The sequence below is a fragment of the Equus caballus genome, chromosome 4, assembly GCF_041296265.1.
Source record: "Equus caballus isolate H_3958 breed thoroughbred chromosome 4, TB-T2T, whole genome shotgun sequence".
Taxonomy (NCBI): domain Eukaryota; kingdom Metazoa; phylum Chordata; class Mammalia; order Perissodactyla; family Equidae; genus Equus; species Equus caballus.
In genome coordinates, this window is record NC_091687.1 from 68,916,028 (window position 1) to 68,940,505 (window position 24,478).

General features: G+C 38.3%; 1 protein-coding gene across 6 annotated transcripts in view; it reads right to left on the reverse strand.

Moving 5' to 3' along the window:
* Positions 1 to 24,478, reverse strand: part of DPY19L1 (dpy-19 like C-mannosyltransferase 1) — a 103,488-nt gene that overhangs the window by 65,683 nt on the left and 13,327 nt on the right. For 4 of the 6 annotated variants that reach the window (XM_023639502.2, XM_070264823.1, XM_023639504.2 and 1 more), the window contains exons 3-6: positions 23,687 to 23,774; positions 19,983 to 20,120; positions 12,902 to 13,022; positions 12,136 to 12,229 (exon numbers count right to left, since the gene is read on the reverse strand). In XM_023639502.2, coding sequence (XP_023495270.2) covers positions 12,136 to 12,229; positions 12,902 to 13,022; positions 19,983 to 20,120; positions 23,687 to 23,774 — 441 coding nt within the window. The remainder of the gene's footprint in view (positions 1 to 12,135; positions 12,230 to 12,901; positions 13,023 to 19,982; positions 20,121 to 23,686; positions 23,775 to 24,478) is intronic. The other 2 variants (XM_070264824.1, XM_023639505.2) reach the window with 1 other exon arrangement.

The window sequence follows — 24,478 nt, forward strand, 5'->3', positions numbered from 1 at the left end:
CTTAAAAGGTATGGGATTGGGGAGAAGTAAAGAGCTCACATAAAAAGCTAGTCTGTTCTGCCACAGAGCCTAGAGAACACTGAGTCACTTCACAGGTAACTTGCGTTGGATCACGAGAAGAGAGTAGGAAAATGAGTTATACTAACTATGACTATTCACTTTAGGATAGAAAGGGGGACATCAAGCAAAATTAAAAGGGAGGCTTGACTAATCTTCCAGGCCCTCAGGGCTTCTGGAACATATTTAGAAATAAAGTAGTTTAAAAGAAATTGTTCCTGGTATCAAAGAAGCCACTACAAACCTCCAAAGACCAAAGAAGATAAAAGAGAAGAACAGAAAATCAGAGGATGAATGTGTTGTTCTCTGTGACTGGTCCGCTCCTCAAGTGAAGAAAAGGCATTTTCTGATGACTAGTTATGTCTACAAAAGAATGGCCAGGCTTTTCTCACAAAAGCTGAGAAGCAATGGAAAACTGAGTAGAGACAGAGAGAGAAAGGTGAAATATTCAAAAGAGGAAGAAGAAATCAGGGACAGATCAGCGTGGCCACAGTGATACTGAGCAGCAGACCTTAAATGCAGAGAAGTTCATTAGAGTTTTCATCAAAAAGCTACCTTGGGGGCTGCCCGGTGGCGCAGCAGTTAAGTTCACCCCCTCCCCTTCAGCAGCCCAGAGTTCACCAGTTCAGATCCTGGGCATGGACCTAGGCACTGCTTGTCAAGCCACACTGTGGCAGGCATCCCACATATAAAATAGAGGAAGATGGGCACAGACGTTAGCTCAGGGCCAGTCTGCCTCAACAAAAAGAGGAGGGTTGGAGGCAGATGTTAGCTCAGGGCTAATTTTCCTCGAAAAAAAGAAATAATAATAAGCTACCTCAGTGCAATAGGGGAATGGAAAGAGGAACAGAGACTACTGGACTCTGCCCGGGTGAGTGCCCTGGGGCCCTCACATATACAAATGTCCACATACCAGAGGCAGGGGGGTGGGGAATTGTCACTGGTATCTGTGTCACTTTCACACTGAATTGGTTAAGAATCAGATGTGCCTCCTCCACTCTCTCTTCTCCTGTCTGCTGGCCTATGTAGAGGCTGCTGAGGCTGGTAAACGAAGGAGCTACAAGACGAAAGGAGCCTGACTCTCTCCAAGCAAAGTGCCTTACAATCTGATCATTCAATAATAAAACACACTAGTCAGTAAGGCCCAACCACCTTACAACCTTCTAACCAACTTTTACAAGCTACCTCATTCTTAAATATAAATGTCAAGCTAAGGATCACCAGACTGTGAGGAAGCTTTCAATGTGAAAAACAGAGACTAAGACAAATTCACAGGGGACCTGGAGTTAACAAAGACAAGGCAAGAGGCAGAAGAAAATTTCAAGCTCAAAATTCTTTAGGAGAGCTGGAAATCTTGCAGAAGGTACAATAAAACATACCAGAAAAAATAAGGGAAGAAAAAAGCTAAGAAAATTAGATTTCAATCCAAGAGTCCAACATTCAAACAACAGGACTTCAAGAAACAGAGACAATGGAGAAGAGAAAGTCATCAAAAGAATACTGGAAAAAGTTTTCCCCAGAACAGAAGAAGGCAAGAGTCCAGATGGATAGAGCCCACAGAGTGTCTGACGAAAAGAATGAAACAATATCTACCACGTCATGACCTTTAAGACACTAAAGAGGAAAAGAAGAACCTAAGCCGCCAGAAGGAAAAAATGAGCCACATAAAGAAGGAATTGACGGCAGAATAGCACCTGACTTTTGAAAAGCTGTACTGAATCTTAGAAGACTGGGGAACAAAGTCTGAGGGAAAATAAATTACCAAAACCAGGCAAACCAGCAATCAAGTATAAAAGTAAAATAATGTTCCAACATGCAAGATAAATTTTTTTTTTAATTACCTCCATGTACTCTTTCCTGAGAACTACCTGAGGATGGGATCCTCCAAATGAAAGAATAACCAAGAAAGAAGGCAATATAGGACTCAAGCAATGGTAAATCCAACACAAGAGAAGAAATGGGAACTCTCAGGGTGGTGGTGAGCAACTGTCCCAGGACCACAGCAGTACGGCGAGCCTAGAGAATGCCCGGACCAGGGTTGAACCAGAAGGGCAGAGGGCTACAGGAGGGAAGTCCTGGAGGTGGGAGAAGGAGAATTGAAATGATGGATTTTATACATTTGGCAAAGTATAAAAGCAAGCATGCTACAGTTCAGTTGCAGACTTGGAATTAATGGGTATACAGAAAACTAAGGAAAACAAAATATTAGGCAATTATTAACTACAAGAAAAAAATTGTTCCCAAGTAAACAATTATTTACCCTACTTGACTGAGCAGTGAGCGATATTTATATTGTCATCATAACATAAACATGGACTACTGGTTTACACATTAGAATCACTGAGGTGTCAAAGATCTGAAAGTGGTGACTCTGGACAAATGGATGGGTGGGTGGTGGAGACAGACGGCTGCTGTGTGTCGCCTCAAAAAGCCAAATAATGCCACAGTCAGGTACGTACACACAAAATAATGACAATTAAGCTTAGAAACATACTAATAAGTATCACACCCAGCTCCAGAACACAATAATAGAAAGAAAGTTGTTCGATGAACTGATTTGGGAAGCTGTTGATATTTGTCAGACAAAGAGATATGAGGAAAAAAAAATCATAAAAGTTTTCCAGACAACATTAAAATAGATGTTCTTATTTACCACGAAAAGAAATAAAATAGTGTATCTTATTGATTTGGGGCTTGGAGACTATTAGAAGAGAAACTTTTCAAAAAATAGACTGAACCCCTACAAACTGCCAGATCATTCAAAACCATGGGGCACAATTCTATATGGAGGATGGTGAATCGGGGAGAGACGTGCAATCACTGAGACAGACATGCAAGGAAACAGAAACATCATACACAGTATGCTCCTTTCATTCTAATTTGTAAAGCATCAACAAAATGGTTCTAAGAAAAATAATGAATGAAGCAGCTATTAGAATGATTACAAAATCACAAGTATGAGAACGAAAAAGGGGGCAGAACAGGATCTTAATAAATGCCAATACTAGAAAGAGTAAAGTTCTACATGCCAAACTAAAATAAACAATGCCGACAGAAGTATTAGCACAAAAACTGCAACATCCTGGCAACTTTAGAACCTTTAGGAAATTAACTATTCCAGAAAAGAGAGTGCAAAGTCTAGATCCTTCAAAGTGCCATTTTTCTTTGAAATATTTTAGATGAAACTTTTTTATGAAATATAAATACCATCTCTTTGGAAATGGAATAAACAGCTTTTTATTCATTACTCAGGGTCTTTAAATATAAATTAACTAAAGCTGCAGAAAATTGAATTACTATCGGAAAGAACATTTCAAAAGTATTCATCTCAAGACAGCAGAACACGGTGGCTGAAAGCACACACTGGAGCCTGTGTTCAAATGCCAGCTCTGCAAATGACTAGCCGCGTGACCTTGGGAAAGTTTTTTAATGTCCTTGTGCCTCAGTTTCCTCCTCTATAAAACAGCTAACCTATCTCAGAGGGTTACTCATAAGGATCAAATGAGTTTATGACTATAAAGAGCTAAGACTAGAGCTGGGCACATAGTAAGTGCTATGTATGTGTTTCTTCAGTAAACAAATAGTCTTAAGTAAAGACTGGAATCTGCAGAGGGAAAGCTTCAGATGAGTCCTTTGGAAAAATATTTCCTAAACTGGTAAATGTCAATAAAGCTTATGTGATAGATAATAATATACTATTATTGTGCCTTTCATATACGGCAACCATGACCTAAGGGTTTTTTTCAAAAATTTATTTATTCACTTGATTCAATTAAAAAATAGTTTCTGAAGGCAGGCATTCTTCTAAGTGCCTTGCAAACATTACCTTATTCTGTTCTCACAGAGAAGACAGTGCCTCCTAACTCATTTAGGTCTTCCCCCTTGTACTCAATCACTTCTTAAAAATTCTTCTATCATCTTCCATTTCAGTTAACCTGATAAAACACTTCACCTCCCCATTACAACCCTGAAAGACCTTTGTCACCTCATATTTTCTTTTATATCTGAAGGCAAAACAAAGAACTGGCAGTCACTCTAAGTTCTTCCCACGTCATTTATTCAAATTATATAAAAACTCAATGTTAACAGGTTCCACCCACAATTTAGAGATTCCATACAGCTCTTTTCTTCTCTAGTCTTAATCATGACACCCTAGGATAGCCAGACATCTAAGGGAAGCTTCCAACATGGAAGGTTGAACCCAAAAGATATAAAAAAGCAAACTAGAGGATGCCAAGGTTATTCAGTGAAGAAAAAAAATCATTCATATCCTCAAAGAGAAAGATAATGAATCCATGAAACAAAAATACTATTTTTTGAATGGAACATTCACAGAACAAATAAAAATTCTTGGAAATTAAAAGCATGATAACAGAAATGAAAATCTCAGTAGAAGGGTTGGAAAAATAAAGTTGACAAAATTTTCTAGAATATAGAATAGCAAAGATAATAAAAGTGGAAAAAGACACAAAAATTAGAGGACCAGGTAATGCAACATCCAAATAACAGAAGTTCTGAAAGAGAAAACAGAAAGAACAAAATAATTGAAGAAATAATTCAAAAAAGTTTCCTAAAAATGAAGGGCATAAGTTGCAAGATTGAAACGACCCATCATATGTCCAAGATAATAAATGAGAACAGATCTATACCAAGACATATTGTTGTGAAATTTCAGAATCATGGAGACAAAGAGAAGATTCTACAATCTTCTAGAGAGAAAAAGGGGAGAAAAGGTCACAAAGGTTCAGCAATCCAAAGAACAAGGAATGCCTGAATAACACCCCCAGAAACAAGACAATAGTGTGATGCCTTCAAAATTCTGAAGGAAAATGATTTTCAATCTAAAGTTCAATACTCAGCCAAACTATCAATCAAATATGAAGGCAAAGACATTTTCAAATATGTAAGGTCTCAAAAATTTACCTCCCATCTAACCACTCTCAAAAACTACTAGAGAATGTACCAAAGTGAGAAAATAAACCAAGAAACAAGAACAAATAGGATAGAGGCACAAGAGATCCAATATAGGAGAGCAATGAAGGAAATCCCAATTGGATGGAGAAGGAAAATGCCAAGATAACAGACAGTCACCAAACAATAGAAAGCAGTGAGTCCAGAACCAACTATGGACTCACGCCTAAGATCCTCATGTTTTATTGAACCTGAGGATAATGCCCAGGTGAGCCTGGAACAAATTCTTATCTGTATTTTGTCTTGGCTCCTACTTGCCTGACTGTCGGCATCAGCTAAAGGCATCCATTTCACCCACAGAAGCTGTCCTGCTTTGGTATGCTCCTGAAAGCCAGAGTACACAGTGGTGAATTGAGAAACAGGGGATAGCTCCTCGCCTGATGATATTTCTGCTAGACATTGAGGACCAGGCCCACACTGCATTTCTTCCAGATGCCCCTACTGAATGAGTCCTACATTTATCCCAGAAGTAGCTCACGACCTTGCCCACTGACGTCCTAAGCAGTAGCGCTCCTGGTTAAAAACCTATGTGTGATTTCTCAGACTGGACCACAGACAATTACAAAGGTTTACCTGACAGGCCTCACAGGGAAAGCCGCCCTCCCCACACCAGTTGTGGTGCACGGCCAGTGCACTCTGAGGACCCAGGACCCCAGGCCAGTCATTCCCTTCACATCTTTGCATGGCTAGCTCCAGAGCCTTCATTCCTAGGTCTCTTACCTGAGCCCTCTTCAGGTGCCTCTGTTGAAGGCTCCTTATGGAGAGGAAAAGGAGGAAACCCTGAAGACACATTTCCCCACTCTGATTCAGTACCCAGTACTTTTCCACTCCTAGCGCTCCCCCTTACGCTTCCCCCTCCCACCTCAGAGTCCATAAAACTGCTGGAGCCTTTTGTTGGGGGCTTCCTCAACAGTGAGATGACCCCCAAGTCTGCACTAATCCACCTGCCTCTCAACCGGTGTGCATCGTTCTGTGGGGGAAAATGAACAGGAGGAGTCAGGGTTTTCTCCAGTTTCAGATTCTTGCTTATTCTATCAAAGTAAGCATTAAAAGGCTTAACTCTTTCACTTTTGGCTTGTTGCTTTAATCGGCTACTCCAATACCTGGCAGCTCAGCTCCATCTCCTAGCTCAGCTGAGCTACTAACAGTTCCAGAATGTTCCCTCAGGGGATGTGAAGACATGGCTTGTTCAGCTATCGTCTTCTGGAAATTTTCATCTAATAATGGAAATACTGCCCCTTCCTTACACAGCTAGGTTTGTGCTTGATGCTCAGTTTTTCAAAACTAAAAAATATATCATATTTGAGGATACATACATAGGAGGTAAAGTTATAAAGAAAAGCAAGGAAAATATTAGCCCAAAAGTTAGGATGTCATTTCCTCTGAGGGTTGGGAGAAGGGAGGAATTTTAAGTGAATGAAAGCTTCTAATAATGACTTACTTCTTAATCTGTGATGGGTACACTGGTGTTCACTTTACTATTCTTTAAAAATGTTATATAAAGATTTTATACAATTCCATAGGCAGGACACATTTCACACATTAAAAAGTTTTTTAAAAAAGGATAATGGGTGATAGAGCAGATAATGTACTCAAATCATAAAGATACACAAAACATAAATGAGGAATTTCATATAGCTTAGAAACTTCACAGGTCTTATAAGACCCCAACAGTAAAGTTCAGTAAAGGTATTCCACGGAGCACAGCAAACAAAAGTCCAAGTAGGCAGCACTGACTGGAGAGGGACCAGGCAGTTCAGACGGACGGACACGGCATGAGCTGAGTTTGTCCCGCAATGAGTCATCAACCCAACTCACTGCCCACTGTTCTCTCCAAAACAGCTGCTCAGATGATGCTTAATCTAGAATGAACCAAATGAGAAAGAGCCTAAAAACCAAAATGGGGTATTCTCTGGGTACCCTGAGACAGGACACTGAGCGGGAAGGGCAGATTCTATTACAAGATTTAAAAATCATACTCGAACTAAGTGCTTTAATGACTCTGCTGTATCTCCCTTGTCTCAGGAAATGTGGGAAATGTGGGAAAGGAATTTTTGTCCATCCTTCAGCTATGGTTTTAACGATGGATGTAGGAACTCTAAAGATGGTGGCAGCTGTAACCAGGGAGAGACTCTGAAGAGAAAACGAAGCACAAACAAATAGAGACACAGGCTCTTGGGTTGGCCACAGCACTTCTCTGTGAAAACCCTGGGTGATTTTATGCATCATTTTACCATCCTAAGATTAAAAACAAACCAACAAAACAATGGCTTGGCTTGGTCACCAGACAATCATTGTAAAATGAGGTGGTAGGACAGGTGGATGGGACCATGTCCTCACCACTGGTGAGATTGGAGCGCAGTGGAGGAAGGTATAGAAGTTTTAAAGACTAGATTAGGGGGTGAGAAGGAGAACCCAAGGGGCAGTCCAACTAAAGAGTCTTGTTTCGGGGCTGGCCCAGTGGTGCAGTGGTTAAGTGCACATGTTCTGCTTTGTCGGCCTGGGGTTTGCTGGTTCGGATCCCGGGTGCAGACATGGCACTGCTTGGCAAGCCATGCTGTGGCAGGTGTCCCACATATAAAGCAGAGGAAGATGGGCACGGATGTTAGCTCAGGACCAGCCTTCCTCAGCAAAAAGAGGAGGATTGGCAGCAGTTAGCTCTGGGCTAATCTTCCTCAAAAAAAAAAAAGAGTCTTGTTTCAATTTTGTTCTTTGAGAGGGGAGGGTAAGGATGCACGTATTCCTAGGCAGATGGCAGGAACCAAGACAGATGGACTGAAGGACGGCAACAATAAAAACTAAATGGTAGCAAGTAGGGGGACACTCTATAACACCGACAGAGGACTGAGCCTTAAAACAAAAGCATGTCTTCCAATGGACATCCCTCTTTCGGGACTAATTCTGTCCTAAATTAATTTTCCACTAATAGAAATATTCACCCTCAAAAAACTAGGTTTGTTTTGACTTCCTTTGAATTCCAAAGCCAGGCAAAATGACCAAAACCAGCTACCTGAGGAACTACACACACCTCTGGGACATGGATACACACACATACACACACACAGCCTCTATCAGAGAGGTGACAGAGACGGGAAACAAATGGAGCAGCAGGTGGGGAAGGACGGAGAGGTGATATGTAGAAATAGGCCTTCTTGGTTAAAAGGGCTTTCAAAGTCCCAATTTCAGCTTTCATGAGGCCCAAATACTTGGTTTCCTGTCCCTAATTCCACAGACCTCTGTATCCCAGCATTGCACTCCCTCTTTTATTTGAGCTGGTCAGAGTATTTCTGGTGCACTATTTCCAAAAAGAAAGAAAAAAATCCTGTTTAGAAACCCTGTCATTATTTGTACACATCTTCTATATCAATAAAATTTATAATAGATTTTATGTACGTATGTATGTATTTTTTCCAGAGAGAGCTGGCTCTCTGGAACATTTACCAACACACCACTCCCTAAGGGTAAATAATTAATAGCTATATATACCATCCAATATACTCTTACTCAATAATGGCTTAGCTAGAGGGAACCCCAAACACCAGAATACTACTAAAATCAAAGTAAGTACAAGGAATAGAAGGGTTAGTATTACTTGCTCGGTATTTGCCCTTGAGGTCCAATAAGAAAAGCTTTTCGCATTTATCAATAAGAGAATTTCGTTCCCCAGGAATATATACAAAAGCAGCAACGGGGATTTTCCTAAGTGCCTGCCCACCACTCTCTTATGTCCCCTCCTCCCTACAGAACAGAGACGTTCACACTCAGGGTCTTAAGAAACTGTCCTCCAGAAACTGTCAGTCTGCAGCTGAGAAACAGGGTATCTTCTGCAATAAACACCTGTAACTATGAATTAACAACACAGTGTTTAAAAAAATAAAGAACAACAAATGTTTTAAAGAAATACTAAAATACTGAGAATTCCAGAAAAAGAGATACATCATGAACAGTCTGTGTTTGCAGAAAACATCTTACTTCATCTCCTCAGGTCAGAGGATGGCAGCCTGACCCCATTTCACCTTTTGGCTATGTTTTCGACTTTCTCTTCTACTTCCATCCCTGCTGAAATTGACTGGCTTACCTGACTTCAGAAACTTATGTCTGTATTATTTTTAAACAAATATACTTCTGGATTAAAAATGTCATACTCAATCTGTCTATAAATTTCTAATCTGCTAGACAAATCTCAACTTCTATTTCTCAATACATCACACAATTTATAAAAAGATTCTAAACACAATTTTAGATATCTCCCTCTTTATTCTTAACCCACATGTTAAGAAGTCTGCAGCTTTATCCCACTTTATAAAATTAGAAGGGTGACTAACTAACCATCAAGGAAAAAAACATCAAGAACGAACTAGTAATTTGAGTTGAGACCTCTAAAAATACTCACGTCAAGAACATTTAGAAACGCAACAACAACAAAAAACTGATAGAAAAGAAGTGATAGAAGACTTCATTTAACATAATATAAACCAGGATCACCACTGACGGGATAATTACACACCCGCCCTTGGGGCACAGGGCAATAGTCAAGGCTTTCTAGAATATGAGTGGCTCCATAATGCACAAGAACTGGACCCCTAATTGGGGATGAGTGGGGCTGGAAAGAACCTTGATTTTAGGATGTGTTTGGACCAGGCTAAAGAGATTATTCACAATTAAGAAAAAGCTAGAAAACAGAGCAAAGGGAGAGCCAGAGAAATGAAAATGTGTGCCATGACTGCAGCATCTATATGGAAGCGCAGCTCCAGAGGGCAGACCACCGATAGGTAAAAGAGTCAGGCAACACCCAAGGGGCCACTGGGGCACAAAGCAGTAAAGTGGGTGGAGGTGAAATAGGCTGCAGCCCTGGGAGCTGGGAGAAGAGCCAGAAACAGCTACTTGGAAAGACCGAAATACTCTAAGGTAAGTCACTCCCTTGTGCTACCCTAAGCAGTAGTCTACAGATTTTTTTTTACACTAAAACTACAATAAGAAATGAAAATTTACACTGTAACAGCACAAGCATGTGTATACACATATATACAACAAACAACAAACAGAAGTTTCTCTAAATAATACCTATCTTATTAAATGTAGTGCACTCTTATTTACATTTGTATTCTCTTCTTTCTCATGTAAAAAAACCTGCTGGGTTCACTCACTAAATTGATTTTAAAACCCTACGAGGTCGTGCCCTGCAGTTTGACAGACACTGTGCTGAAGCAGTCACTGGCTGACCTTGGGGACAGGTGGAAGTCAAGGGTCTCCTGAGATCATAGCTGGTCTTGAACACTTTTCCCTCTATTGATCAAATTTCTGATTTCCCTCACTTGCTTTGGAATAGGTTTCAAACCAGCCTGGTATTTAAGTCTTTCTTCAACCAGCTCCATCCACCTCTCCAATCTTAATCTTCCACAATGCCACTCAATAATCTGCATCCAAGTAAAACGGATCTCTCTCTCCCTGGGATTATTTCCTCCTCCACCTGTCCAGAATGCTCCGATCTTCTAAGGGTGGGCTAAAGAAACCCCTCCACACAGAACAAATTTCTCCTGCCTCCAGAACCGTGGGCACTTGACCTTTGCTGTCTATCTTCCATTCACACACAGCACCGCCATCTCCCATCTCAACCCATGGCCATACTCACAGAACCCAGTCATGCAGGATCAAAAAGAAACCACTTGATTATACTTTAAACGTTGACTGAACAAATGAAGATGCATCTCTGCGTAAAGAGAAAAGTGCCGACTGGGGACTACTGAGCCTGAAGACTGAGGAATCTCAGGTCAGGGGCCCAAACCACCAAGAGCCCCTCATCCAAAACCAGAAACTCGTGTTCTCTGCAGCAGATAGTGCACCTTCAGCCTTTGCAACAATGGTTATAACAAGCATTAGGAAAAGGATGCTGAATGTTTACTTTAATAAATGTTTAGAAATTCTTCCTTCAATGAAAAAAGTAGCAGAACTACAGATCAGCAATTTAGCAGTAATGTCATGTTCCCATATTTTAATTTCTCCTACTTAAAATCTAATCTACCAAATGTAATAAAGCTATCTAGAAGACAGATGGGCAGCACTTAGCAAAATGAACAGATGCCCCCAAGTTTCTCCACCCTGGGCTCGTCAGGATACAAGGCCTTGCCTTCCCTCAAGTCAGCCCCCTCTTCTGATTACCAAATACTTTGGGTTAAGTTATTTGTGTCTTGTTTCAAAAGCAAAATTTTCACATCATCTTTTAATAATGCATTTTCATTTGTCTCCCCCAATAAAATACTTAAAAGAATTTTCCTAGAACTAAGTCAGAAATATTAGCATCAAAGTATATTAAATCTATATGCAAATATACTTTAAATTGATCTTCTAATACCTTCCTCATTTGACAAATATTTATCAAGTAACTGCTACATACTCAAAACTGCACAAGGAACTCAATAGATCTTTAAGGTACTAAACTGAAAATCCACACTTCCAAAGCAAAGAAGATAACAGTCTAATAGCTGTTTCAAACTCATTAACTCAAATTGAAAATTATATAACTATGCTCATATTTTTGTACTACAAAGGATCAGTAAGCAGTAAAAAAGGAAATTCTAAAGATATTGTCATGGTAAAATAGTTCAAGTATACATTGTGGTGAATTGTCCAAAAAAACAAAGAAGAAAACTAAACATAAAAACCCTTAGGAAATTTGTCAATCTTTTAGTTTTAGGAATGTTGCTCAACTAGGAAGCAAATCAGGTCAGATATTAAACATCTGCATAAAATATATTTCTATTATAACATTAGCAAAGTAAGGGCCATTAACACCTTCTGATAATAAGTGATCCTTTCCTTTATATTTTATGTAAACAATATATACTGCTTATGCTCAAATGCCTATGAATACTTAAAATTTATCAAATATCCCCGCCATGCTCTATTTAAGCCTCTAAAACTATTTTCAGTTTGGCTGGCCCTGCCAAAGGTGAAATCATTCAAATGAGAAATACTTTTATTTATACAAGTTGACATTTTAAAACTGACAGTTACAAAACTGAAAAGTTAATGATTATCTCACTATTTTTATTATTCTAGTATATAATATTATAAACATATACTAAAATACTCTCAATGAAGTCTTACCTTAAATATGTGCCATATATGAAGAATAATGCCATCATTAGTCCATTTAAAATAAAAATTACAGCAACATAAAAGCAAGCAGGATCTCCCAATCCTTTAAAAATAAACAAAACATATGTTCTAACTATAAATTACTTTAAGTGTCTGGCAATTTATATTAAAATGTGCTCATTTTGAAAATGGTTGCCAGATATATTAAATGGTTGTCTTGGTTCCCATACAAACACATGACACTACTGAGGAACACAGATGAGAACAGGATGGTAGCTACATAGTTTTAAAACAGAGCTGCAAATTTGCAGACACTCCTCCTGGTGAGGTGTGGGATCATGCCCCAGCTTTTGAGTCTGGTTGGCTTGTGACTGCTTCAACAAAGGATGGCAGAAGCCATACTATGTGACTTCTGAGGCTAGGTCATAAGAGGCCATAAAAAGCCTGACCACCCTGAGGTACCATGCTATACAAAAGCCCAAGTTGCACAGTTAGGGCACATGTAGATGTCCCAGGTGACAGTCCCAGCTGAGCCCAGCCCAGGGGCCAGAATGTAAGTGTAGCAGCCTCTAGTTAATTCCAGTCTTCCCAGCCATTTGAGCCTAGTAGAGGCCCCTGACATCATGGAAACAAACCCAACCTTGCTATGCCCTGTCCAAATTCCTGACATGGAGAATCCACAAGCATAATAAAATGTTGTTGTTTATACCACAAGTTTGGGGTAAGTTTATTATGCCGCAACAGATAAAGACCAATATCATAGAAAGAAACTTGCCTTCACAGCTTTCAATTGGACTGAGTCCTTCCCCTCTGGTAACTGTCCAACATATCTTGGTTTGAATACCAATCAAGTCCATTATTTTGGTATAAATTCGGTACCAGCTGGCTAAGATTACCTATTGTTTAAAAAAAATAGAGACATCATAAGAAAAGCTATTATCGTCAACAGTTTCATTACTAGAATATTTTTGAGGCATTTCAATAATTATCAAATTCTCCCTTCCTGTACCATCCATTTGGCAACTTTTAAATCTAGTAAAATGAACCTCCCAATCCCCTACACAGATTCTCCACTGGTCAGTCTTCAACTGTTCACCTATGAGTAAGAACAAAATATAACAAGAAACATGCAAGATTTGTGTTTTTCAAAAGCTATAAAAGTCTACTAAGCTATATAAAAGAAGATTTGAACAAACAGAAAGATACTATGCCTTTTTTGAATAGACCTGATTTTTCAAGATGTAAAATCTCCCTAAAATTAATTCATATACATAAAATACTGCTAATCAAAATCCCAAGTGTCTATCTAGAACGGTTATCTAGAAGAATAACAAGGAGACAACTGAAGAGAATGTCCTCACAGATATTAAAATTTGTTATTGTAAATAATTAAAATAAATAGGGTGATACGGACACAAGAATAGCCAGGCACATCAAAGTAACCATGGCGGAAGCTGTGGAGTGCCACCCAGATCCCCCTTCAGCGCTGAGGCACTCACTCCTCCAGCAGCGAGGAGGGTTGGCGGCAGACAGCTCTCAGCCAAGACCCTCTATGGGGACTACCTTCTGCTAAAGAGAACACATTCACTAAAGTTCATACCCCCTACCCAAGGGCAACTGCATGCAATGTCTGACTAGTCAATAGGGAGGAATACAAAGGCCAGGGGCCCTTGACTCAAAGTAGGACAACTGCAGGGTCATTCCAGCTCTAGAGCTTCCCATGGGACTGGCTGAGGCGTTTGCTGTGACTACATCAGAGCCCAACTCCTCCTCTTGCCCCGCCCTGCTTCCTTCATCCCTCTTCAGGTGTTTCCCCTAAGGGCACTCCCTAATACACTTGCTGTATGCAAATCTCTGTTTTACAGCCTGCTTCCCAGGACCTCAACCTAAGGCAATACTAAACACAAAGTCCAAAAACAGATGCAAGTGTACATGGATAATAATTTTGTACATGATAAAGAAAGCTATTTCAAATCAGTAAGGAGAAGATGAACCACTCATCCAAGTGTTAGGTTGCACAGAAGACCATTCTAAAAAACCACAAGGTTAGATTCCTGCCCCACACTGTGCATCAAAACAAATTCCAGATAAATTAAAAGTTTAAATATCTATTCCACGCAAATGGCAAAGAAAAGAAAGTGGGGGTAGCAATACTTGTATCAGACAAAATAGACTTTAAATCAAAAACTGTAATAAGAGACAAAGACGGGCACTACATAATGATAAAGGGAACAATCCAACAAGAAAATATAACACTTGTAAATATCTACGCGCCCAACATAGGAGCACCTAAATATATAAAGCAATTATTAACAGACATAAGAGGAGAAATAGACAGTAACACAATAATAGCAGGGGACTTTAACACTCCGCTTACACCAATGGATAGATCATCCAAACAGAAGATCAATAAGGAAACACTCGCCTTAAAGGACACATTAGACCAGATGGACTTAGTAGATATATACAGAACATTCCATCCAAAAACCACAGAATACACATTCTTTTCAAATGCCCATGGAACATTCTCCAGGATTGATCACATATTAGGCCACAAAACAAGTCTCAATAAATTTAAGAAGATCGAAATAATACCATGCCTCTTTTCTGACCACAAAGGTATGAAACTGGAAATCAACTACAGAAAGAAAACCAGAAAAGCCACAAAAATGTGGAGATTGAACAAAATGCTACTGAACAATGATTGGGTCAATGAAGAAATCAAAGAAGAAATTAAAAAATTCCTGGAGACAAATGAAAATGAAAACACGACATGCCAAAATCTGTGGGATACAGCAAAAGTGGTTCTACAAGGGAAGTTTATAGCAATTCAGGCCTACCTCAACAAAGAAGAAAAATCCCAAATAGACAATCTAAAAGTGCACCTAAAGGTACTGGAAAAAGAACAACAAACAAAGCTCAAAATCAGCAGAAGGAAGGAAATAATAAAAATCAGAGCAGAAATAAACGAAATAGAGACTAAAAAAAAATAGAAAAAAATTAATGAAACCAAGAGCTGGTTATTCAAAAAGATAAACAAAATTGACAAACCCTCAGCTAGACTCACCAAGAAAAAAAGAGAGAAGGCTCAAAAAAATAAAATCAGAAATGAAAGAGGAGAGATTACAACGGACACCTCAGAAATACAAAAGATAATAAGAGAATACTATGAAAACATATACGCCAACAAATTGGATAATCTGGAAGAAATGGATAAATTCTTAGAAACATACAGCCTTCCAAAACTAGACCAAGAAGATGTAGAAAATTTGAATAGACCGATCACCAGTAAGGAGATCGAAACAGCAATTAAAAACCTCCCAAAAAATAAAAGTCCAGGACCAGATGGCTTCCCTGGTGAATTCTACCAAACATTTAAAGAAGACTTAATACCTATCCTTCTCAAACGCTTCCAAAAAATTGAAGAGGAGGGGAGGCTTCCTAACTCCTTCTACGAAGCAAACATTATCCTGACACCAAAACCAGACAAGGACAACACAAAAAAAGAAAATTACAGGCCAGGATCACTGATGAACATCGATGCAAAAATCATCAACAAAATACTAGCAAATCAAATACAACAATACATTAAAAAGATCATACATCATGATCAAGTGGGTTTCATTCCGGGGATGCAGGGATGGTTCAACATCCGCAAATCTATCAACGTGATACACCACATTAACAAAATGAAGAATAAAAATCACATGATCATCTCAATAGATGCAGAGAAAGCATTTGACAAGATACAGCATCCATTTATGATAAAAACTCTAAATAAATTGGGTATAGAAGGAAAATATCTCAACATAATAAAGGCCATATATGACAAACCCACAGCAAATATCATTCTCAATGGAGAAAAACTGAAAGCTATTCCTCTAGGAACAGGAACCAGACAAGCATGCCCACTGTCACCACTCTTATTTAACACAGTACTGGAAGTCCTAGCCAGAGCAATCAGGCAAGAAAAAGAAATAAAAGGGATCCACATTGGAAAAAAAGAAGTGAAACTGTCACTCTTTGCAGATGACATGATTTTATATCTAGAAAACCCTAAAGAGTCCACTAAAAAACTTTTAGAAATAATAAAGGAATACAGTCAAGTTGCGGGATACAAAATCAATGTACAAAAATCCATTGCGTTTCTATACACTAACAACGAAATAGCAGAAAGAGAAATTAAGAATACAATCCCATTTACAATTGCAACAAAAAGAATAAAATATCTAGGAATAAACTTAACCAAAGAGGTGAAAGATCTGTACACCGAAAACTATAAAACATTGTTGAAAGAAATCGAAGAAGACACAAAGAAATGGAAAGATATTCCGTGCTCTTGGATTGGAAGAATTAACATTGTTAAAATGTCCATACTTCCTAAAGCAATCTATAGATTCAACGCAATCCCTATCAAAGTTCCAACAACACTTTTTACAGAAATAGAACAAAGAATCCTAAAATTTATATGGAACAACAAAAGACCCCGAAAAGCCAAAGGATTCCTGAGAAAAAAGAACAAAGCTGGAGGTATCACACTCCCCAATTTCAAATTATACTACAAAGCCATAGTAACCAAGACAGCATGGTACTGGCACAAAACCAGACACACAGATCAATGGAACAAAATTGAGAGCCCAGAAGTAAACCCACACATTTATGGACAGCTAATATTCGACAAGGGAGCCAAGAGCATATGATGGAGAAAGTAGAGTCTCTTCAATAAATGGTGTTGGGAAAACTGGACAGCCACATGCAAAAGAATGAAAGCAGACCATTCCCTTACACCATGCACAAAAATCAACTCCAAATGGATTAAAGACTTGAATGTAAGACCCGAAACCATGAGACTTCTAGAAGAAAACATAGGCAGTACGCTCTATGACATTGGTCTGAGCAGCATATTTTCAAGTCCCACGTCTGGCCAGGCAAGGGAAACAAAAGAAAAAATGAACAAATGGGACTACATCAAACTAAAAAGTTTCTGCACAGCAAAGGAAACCATCAACAAAACGAAAAGACAACCTAACAATTGGGAGAAGATATTTGCAAACCACATATCAGATAAGGGGTTAATATCCAATATATACAAAGAACTCATACAGCTCAACAACAAAAAAAACAACAATCCAATTAGAAAATGGGCAAAAGATCTGAACAGAGAGTTCTCCAAAGAAGATATACAGATGGCCAACAGGCATATGAAAAGATGCTCAACATCATTAGCTATCAGGGAAATGCAAATCAAAACTACAATGAGGTATCACCTCACTCCGGTCAGAATGGCTATAATTAACAAGACAGGAAACAACAAATGTTGGAGAAGGTGTGGAGAGAAGGGAACCCTTGTTCACTGCTGGTGGCAGTGCAAACTGGTGCAGCCACTATGGAAAGCAGTTTGGAGTATCCTCAGAAAATTAAGGATAGATCTACCATATGATCCAGCTATTCCACTGCTGGGTATTTATCCAAAGAACTTGAAAACACAAAGGCATAAAGATACTTGCACCCCTATATTCATTGCGGCATTATACACAATAGCCAAGATTTGGAAGCAACCTAGGTGCCCATCAAGGGACGAATGGATAAAGAAGATGTGTTATTTATACACGATGGACTACTACTCAGCCATAAGAAATGAAGAAATCCTGCCATTTGTGACACCATGGATGGACCTTGAGGGTATTATGCTGAATGAAATAAGTCAGAGGGAGAAAGTCAAACACCATATGATCTCACTCATAAGTAGAAGATAAAAACGACAAACAAAAAAAAAAACACATAGCATTGGAGATTGGACTGGTGGTTACCACTGGGGGAGGGGGGAGGGCAAAAGGGGTGATTAGGGTCACATGTGAGGGGATGCACTATAATTAGTGTTCGGGTGGTGAACATGATGTAATGTATCCAGAACTTGAAATATGATGTACATCCGAAAAAAATAAAAATTAAAAAAATATATATATATTCACAATAAAAAAAATTTAAATATCTAAAATATAACTATAATGACAAAAGAATGAAAATTGTTATATATATGAATAAATGAAAAACCATGAATTTAAAAAATTGATAGAGACAATATTTCTGTACAGAAAAAAATACATATACATCATACACAAAGCTAAAAGGCAAACAAAAAGCTGGAGAAAATGTTTTATCCATATAGCATAGTATTAACATCATGCATATAATAAACAAGCTCTTACCAAAGTTCAATAGAAATATAGACAAAGGGCATGAATGAGCAATTATTTTTAAAAGTGAAAATGCATTTTCAATATAGAGCATTGAATTAAATGTATATATAGACATATATATAGGAATGAACAAAATACATTGCTAGTGGGAATTTCAATTAGTATAACCTATCTAGAAAGCATTTTGGCAACATGTACCAAAATCATTAAAGCATATACTCTGTTAAACTAAACAGTTTCACACGAATAAATTTATAGTTCAAAAAACATAAGGATGTGTGAGAAGATTTAGCTTCAAGGATGCTTATTGCAGCTTTAGAATATTTAAAAAGTTGAAAACAGCCAAAATTTTCATAGAAGATGGACTAAATAAACAATGGTAGATTGTATATATAGCCATAAAAATGATGCTGTGGAAGAAAAGATGACATAGGAAGAGTGTTGTAAACATTCTTAAAAGACAAAAGGCATTTATAAAACAAATGTGTCATGTGATCCCATTTCTGTAAAAGTAAATGTGTACGTGGTTATAGAAAGTACTCAATAAGCAGTATGTTAGTAAGAAAACACTGAACCTTGGCAGCTACTTATTCGTCTCTCTGTCCTCTATCTTTATTTCCTTATTAATCAATCAGTCTAACTCACTGATCTGGAAGTTGCACTCCTCCTTTCACTCAACGAGAAATGACCGGGAGCACTGCTAAGAGCTGGTACTGAGTCAGGCTTGAGATCCCCACGGAGACCAAGGCAGCCACGGCCCTGGCCTCAGGTGACGTGCTGTCTAGCAACATCAGCATGCTAAGAAGGGGTAACACAGGGAAAGTGTGCTTAACTGAAGAACCTCATACCAAGTCAAGGAGGATGGTCACATCGCGGCCTGGCCCTGGAGAATGCTTAGGGATGTGTCAAGTGAAGGCAGGGATGGAAAAGGAGAAGCCAAAACAAGTTACTGACATCACTGCCTTCCTCCCTCTCCTCCTGGGTAAGCCCACCATTCCCCTACGCCTACCCAGAGAAAGGGCATTCAATTAAATAAAGACACAGAGGGAAAAGACATCATTTGACAAATGACATATAAAAGTAATGGTGCCCCCTTGCTTTAATCCCTGTAAACACACCAAATCTAGTTTTCACATTATCGAAACCATGTAATCATAATAATAGTTCCCATAAAATCAGTTAAAGCCCCCCAAAATTAATAATGATTCTTTTTCCATATTTCTTTCCAAGAAAAGATATGCATTGGAGCCAGCCCAGTGGCATAGCAGTTAAGTTTGTGCACTTCACTTCAGCGGCCCGGGGTTCACTGGTTCAGATCCCAGGCACAGACCTACCCACCACCTATCAAGCCACACTGTGGCTGGCGTCTGTCCCACATATAAAATAGAGGAAGATGGGCATAGATGTTAGCTCAAGGCCAATCTTCCTCAGCAAAAAGAGGAGGTTTGGCAATGGATGTTAGCTTAGGGCTAATCTCCCTCAAAAAAGAAAAAAATGAAAATTTTAAAAAACAAAAAAAGGATATGCATTTTCTTTAAGAAAATGAGACAAAATTTAATATATTAAATTACACCTTAGATTTAGAATCAGCATTTAATACAAATAAAATTTTTAAAAAGTTTTAAAAAATCACAATTGAAAAATCTAACAACTTACCTCGGGGTAAAGATTGAACCTTTTTAATGTATTAATAACAAGAGGGTATTCAGTCAGCTTATCATTCATAATCATCCACACTCCATTCAAAAACGAGGGTGCCTCCACAATAGTCTTGAAGTAGGAATAATATAGTCCCTGAAATAAGCATATGTTAAAGTTATAATAAAAAGTACATAATTACTATTACTATGCCTCGTATTAGCTTAAAAAAATAACAAATACACTGCTTTTGAAAAACAAAGCAATCAAGCAAGTAATATCTACAATTAATTTCACTGGGTTTTGATCACTGATAAATTCTTAGAGTGCAAAAAACCTACATATTTTAGTATAACCTTGTCTTAATTTAAACAGTTGAGCTCAAAATAGCTTCAAAAATAGTTTCAACATTTAAAAAGTAATACAACTCAGATAGCATACTTCATTTAAGAAAACCTTATAACCCAAACTAATTTAAGTATTAGAAAGGGCTATCTTAGGAACAGGGTGAGCAAGTGGTTTATTATGGAACTTTAGCTTACCCTAAACCAAGAAATCTTCTCGAGCCAAAAATGTTCCCTACTAACTGCTTTTTGAATCCTCAAAATCATACTATCAGCCATTTTTCCTCCAGATTTATATGTAACAATGCAAATATATTAAGAAGGCTATATATTGATGCATTACATATAAATTACATTCAGATGTCAACTAATTTTTCAGATTATGTTCCTTCCCTTCAATTCAGCATAAGGTAAGAACCCTGGAGGACTGGGCTGTGGGGACGGAGGAGAGGGAGAGTGGTAGTACTCTCATTTTGAGGGAAATAAATAATTTTTTAGCTTGACATACTAATTAGGAAGGATATCAAGGTTGGAATAATACATAGGCTAAAGAAACAAGCAAGTACTAGAAGCCTTATGAGGGAGTATAAGTGGCAGTATAGAGCAAGACAGATGAACACAGGAAACAAACTCCATCCTCCATACAAGTCTGCCTAGAACTGTCCTGGTAGCCAGTACCATTAGCTGTCAACTCTAATATTCAATATTTTAAAAATATTTCCTATTGTACTTGGTTGAATAATATCCCCGAAAAGTTCAGGCCTACTAGAACCTGTGAATGTCACCTCATCTGCAATAGGTTCCTTGCAGATGTAATCAAATTAAAATGAGATCACAGGTGGACTCTAAATCCAATATAAGTGGCAATCTTTTTTTTTTTTTCCTGCTTTATCTCCCCAAACCCCCCCGTACATAGTTGTATATCTTAGTTGCAGGTCCTTCTAGTTGTGGGATGTGGGATGCCACCTCAACGTGGCCTGACGAGCAGTGCCATGTCTGCACCCAGGATCCGAACCGTGGGCCACTGCAGCGGAGCACGCAAACTTAACCACTTGGCCACGGAGGCGGTCCCCTGGTAATCTTATAATAAGATGGAAATTTAGACACAGAGACATAGGGGAAAATGCCATATGAAGATGAAGGCAGACACTGAAGTGACTGCATCTCCAACACAAGCCAAGGAACACCAAGGATTACAGGAAACCAGGAGAAGCTAGGAAGAGGCAAGGAAGCATTCTCCCCTAGAGCCTTCAGAGAGAAGGTGGCCATGCCCATGCCTTGATTTCAGACTTCTGGCCTCCACACTGAGAGACTAAATGTCTGCTCTTTTAAACCACGTAGTTTATTGTACTTTGTTACGGCAGCCCCAGGAAACTACTATAACCTACCCTGTTTTGTAGGTTTGATTTTGGAATCATGTAAATATCTTATTTAATTATAAAACAAAAATTTTCTTTTCTTCTTCTTCTCCCCAAAGCCCCCCCAGTATATAGTTGTATATTCTAGTTGTGAGTGCCTCTGGTTGTGCTATGTGGGACGCTGCCTCAGAATGACATGACGAGTGGTGACATGTCTGCACCCAGGATCCGAAACAGGGAAACCCTGGGCTGCTGAAGTGGAGCACTTGAACTTAACCACTTGGCCACAGGGCCGGCCCCTAAAATAGAAATTTTTAAATCCCTAAATATAAAAAGAAAAGTAAAAGAAAGGAATTAACTATTTATCAAGTTGGGAGAGGATTTCATATAACTTTAACATATAGTAATTTTACTGTACACCCTAGAGGAATATATCCTCAAGTCAAAAAGAACTGAAAGAAAGCTTTCTATTGTTTCCAGTAATCATTTTTCCATTTTCCTAATAATAGCTTTGGTACTTTTATGCCTCAAATATAAGTAATTTGAAACCAAAACTCTCAGGCTAACAGAAAAGATAAATTTAATATCAAATAAGTAAAACCATCTAATCCTAAATTTCAATTTAAAAATATAAATTAATGATTTATTTTCTCTTAAAATTGTTTCCTAATTCTATTTACTAAAAAAGCCTAGACATGATGGCCAATCTAGTATAAAATAGTAGCAATGAGCATCTCTCACACCAAAATTATGGTCTCTAAATACCATTTGCCACTGAAAGGAATGGGAACTCCTTGGAAAACTGGATGATTCCAGCTCTGGAGAGGAAATATCTTGCAGTACCAGAAGGTTAGGAAGCTACAGAACACTAGTGAGGTCATGTCAAGGGGGCACAGAGCCAACTAAAAGGGCTCTCACCAGCTAAAGATAGGTAAGTTTACAAAGCATGTTAAAGTCCATCAGATCATAATGATACTCCAAAAGAAGGGACTCCATTGGTCACCACTAGCTGAAAGATGCTAGGAACCAACCCATTTTTCTGAAAAGTGGCAAGTAAAAAGAAAGAATCAACCATTTTCCTGTCTTTCCTATATGAAGTGTACCCCAGAGAAACAAAACAGGTATTGTGGGAAATTTCTTCTTTATAGAGGAATTATGGTTAATAAATGCAGGGGAAAAAAATAATAGAATAGATAGATAATCACCATTTGGCAGTTCTAAAGAAATAGCTGACCTAAGCAGATGGCTAGGCCATAATGGAGGGATCAGCATGACAACAGCTAAAGCCATTGATCAATCTTAACATCACAGAAAGTGAGACCACCACAGACGTTGTGCCTGTTGATATAGTACAGTAAGTGCACAGCACCACTTATCAACTATACCTCCCAGAAAAAATCAAACCTTCAGCTACGAAGACGTTGATCTATCAATTTTCAGGAAACTTGAGACAATGGAACATAATAAACAACATGAATGACTGTAGGTAATTCTAGAGGACAAATGACCTGATTCTTCAACAAATAAATAACAAGAAAAAGAACAAAAATGAGAAGAGAAATTTATAGATTAAAAGACTTAAGAGACACATTAACTAAATGCAACGTATAGACATTGTTTGGATCCTGATTCAAACATACCAACACACAAACTGGAAAAAAAAAAGGCAATCAGGTCTATTTAAACTCTGATGGATATTTGACAATATCAAGCAACTGCTGTTCATTGTTTTCAAGCGTGACAATGGTACTGCGTTAAAAAAAAAATCCTTTCTTTTGAGATACATATGAAAGTATTCACAGATGAAATGAGATGATGTCTCGGGTTTCCTTTAAAAGATGGGTGTGCAGATGTGTAGATGAAAGAAAAACGGCTGTGTGGTCAGTTTTTGAAGCTGGGGGATGGGTAGAGAGTTGTCTACTCTTTCTCCTTTGGAATATCTATGAAAATTTCTGTGACAGAAAGCTTAAAATTTATAGATTACTAAAATACTACAATAAAATACCACATGAAAACTAACCATTTCAGTGCGAAAAGCCATCTCCCTTTCCAACGTCGAGAGGTGAGAAAAATGACGATCATTTTCAAAGAGGTGTGTAATATGGCTCCTGCAAAAGCAAAAGACAACAAAGCAGCAGCGCTGAAACTTAGACAAAGCATTATTTTTAAAAGAAACTCTCAAAGAGAAAGTAAAATTATCTACAAATTTGCAGATAATTTTATAATAAAACTCAAATACAATGGCATCCATATTTGTTTTTCCACTCAGCATGTCTTACATTTCTACTAAAATTTTTCTCTGTAAGAAAACACATTCAAATTAGGTTTTTAAATCAGAATGGGGGCCAGCCTGGTGGCATAGTGGTTAAGTTCATGTACTCCACAGTGGGGGCCCAGGGTTCGCTGGTTTGGATCCCAGACACGGACCTACACATCACTCAATCAAGCCATGCTGTGGCAGCATCCTACATACAAAATGAAGGAGGACTGGCATAGATGTTAGCTCAGGGACAATCTTCCTCAATCAAAAAGAGAAAGATTGGCAGTGGATGTTAGCTCAGGGCCAATCTTCCTCATACACACACACACACACACACACAAAAAAAAACCTATAAAATCAGAATGAACCAGAATAATGATATTTTAAGTCAAGTACAATAAAATTATAGATTAAACTATAAATGTCACTGGATTACCATTTCAGAAATGTCTGATTAATGAAATTCATATTTCTCTCTACCCAGAAGATTAAAAAAAATTAATCTTCCTCTCAACACAAACACTATATTAATGTTAAGAAAAGGAGAGTCTC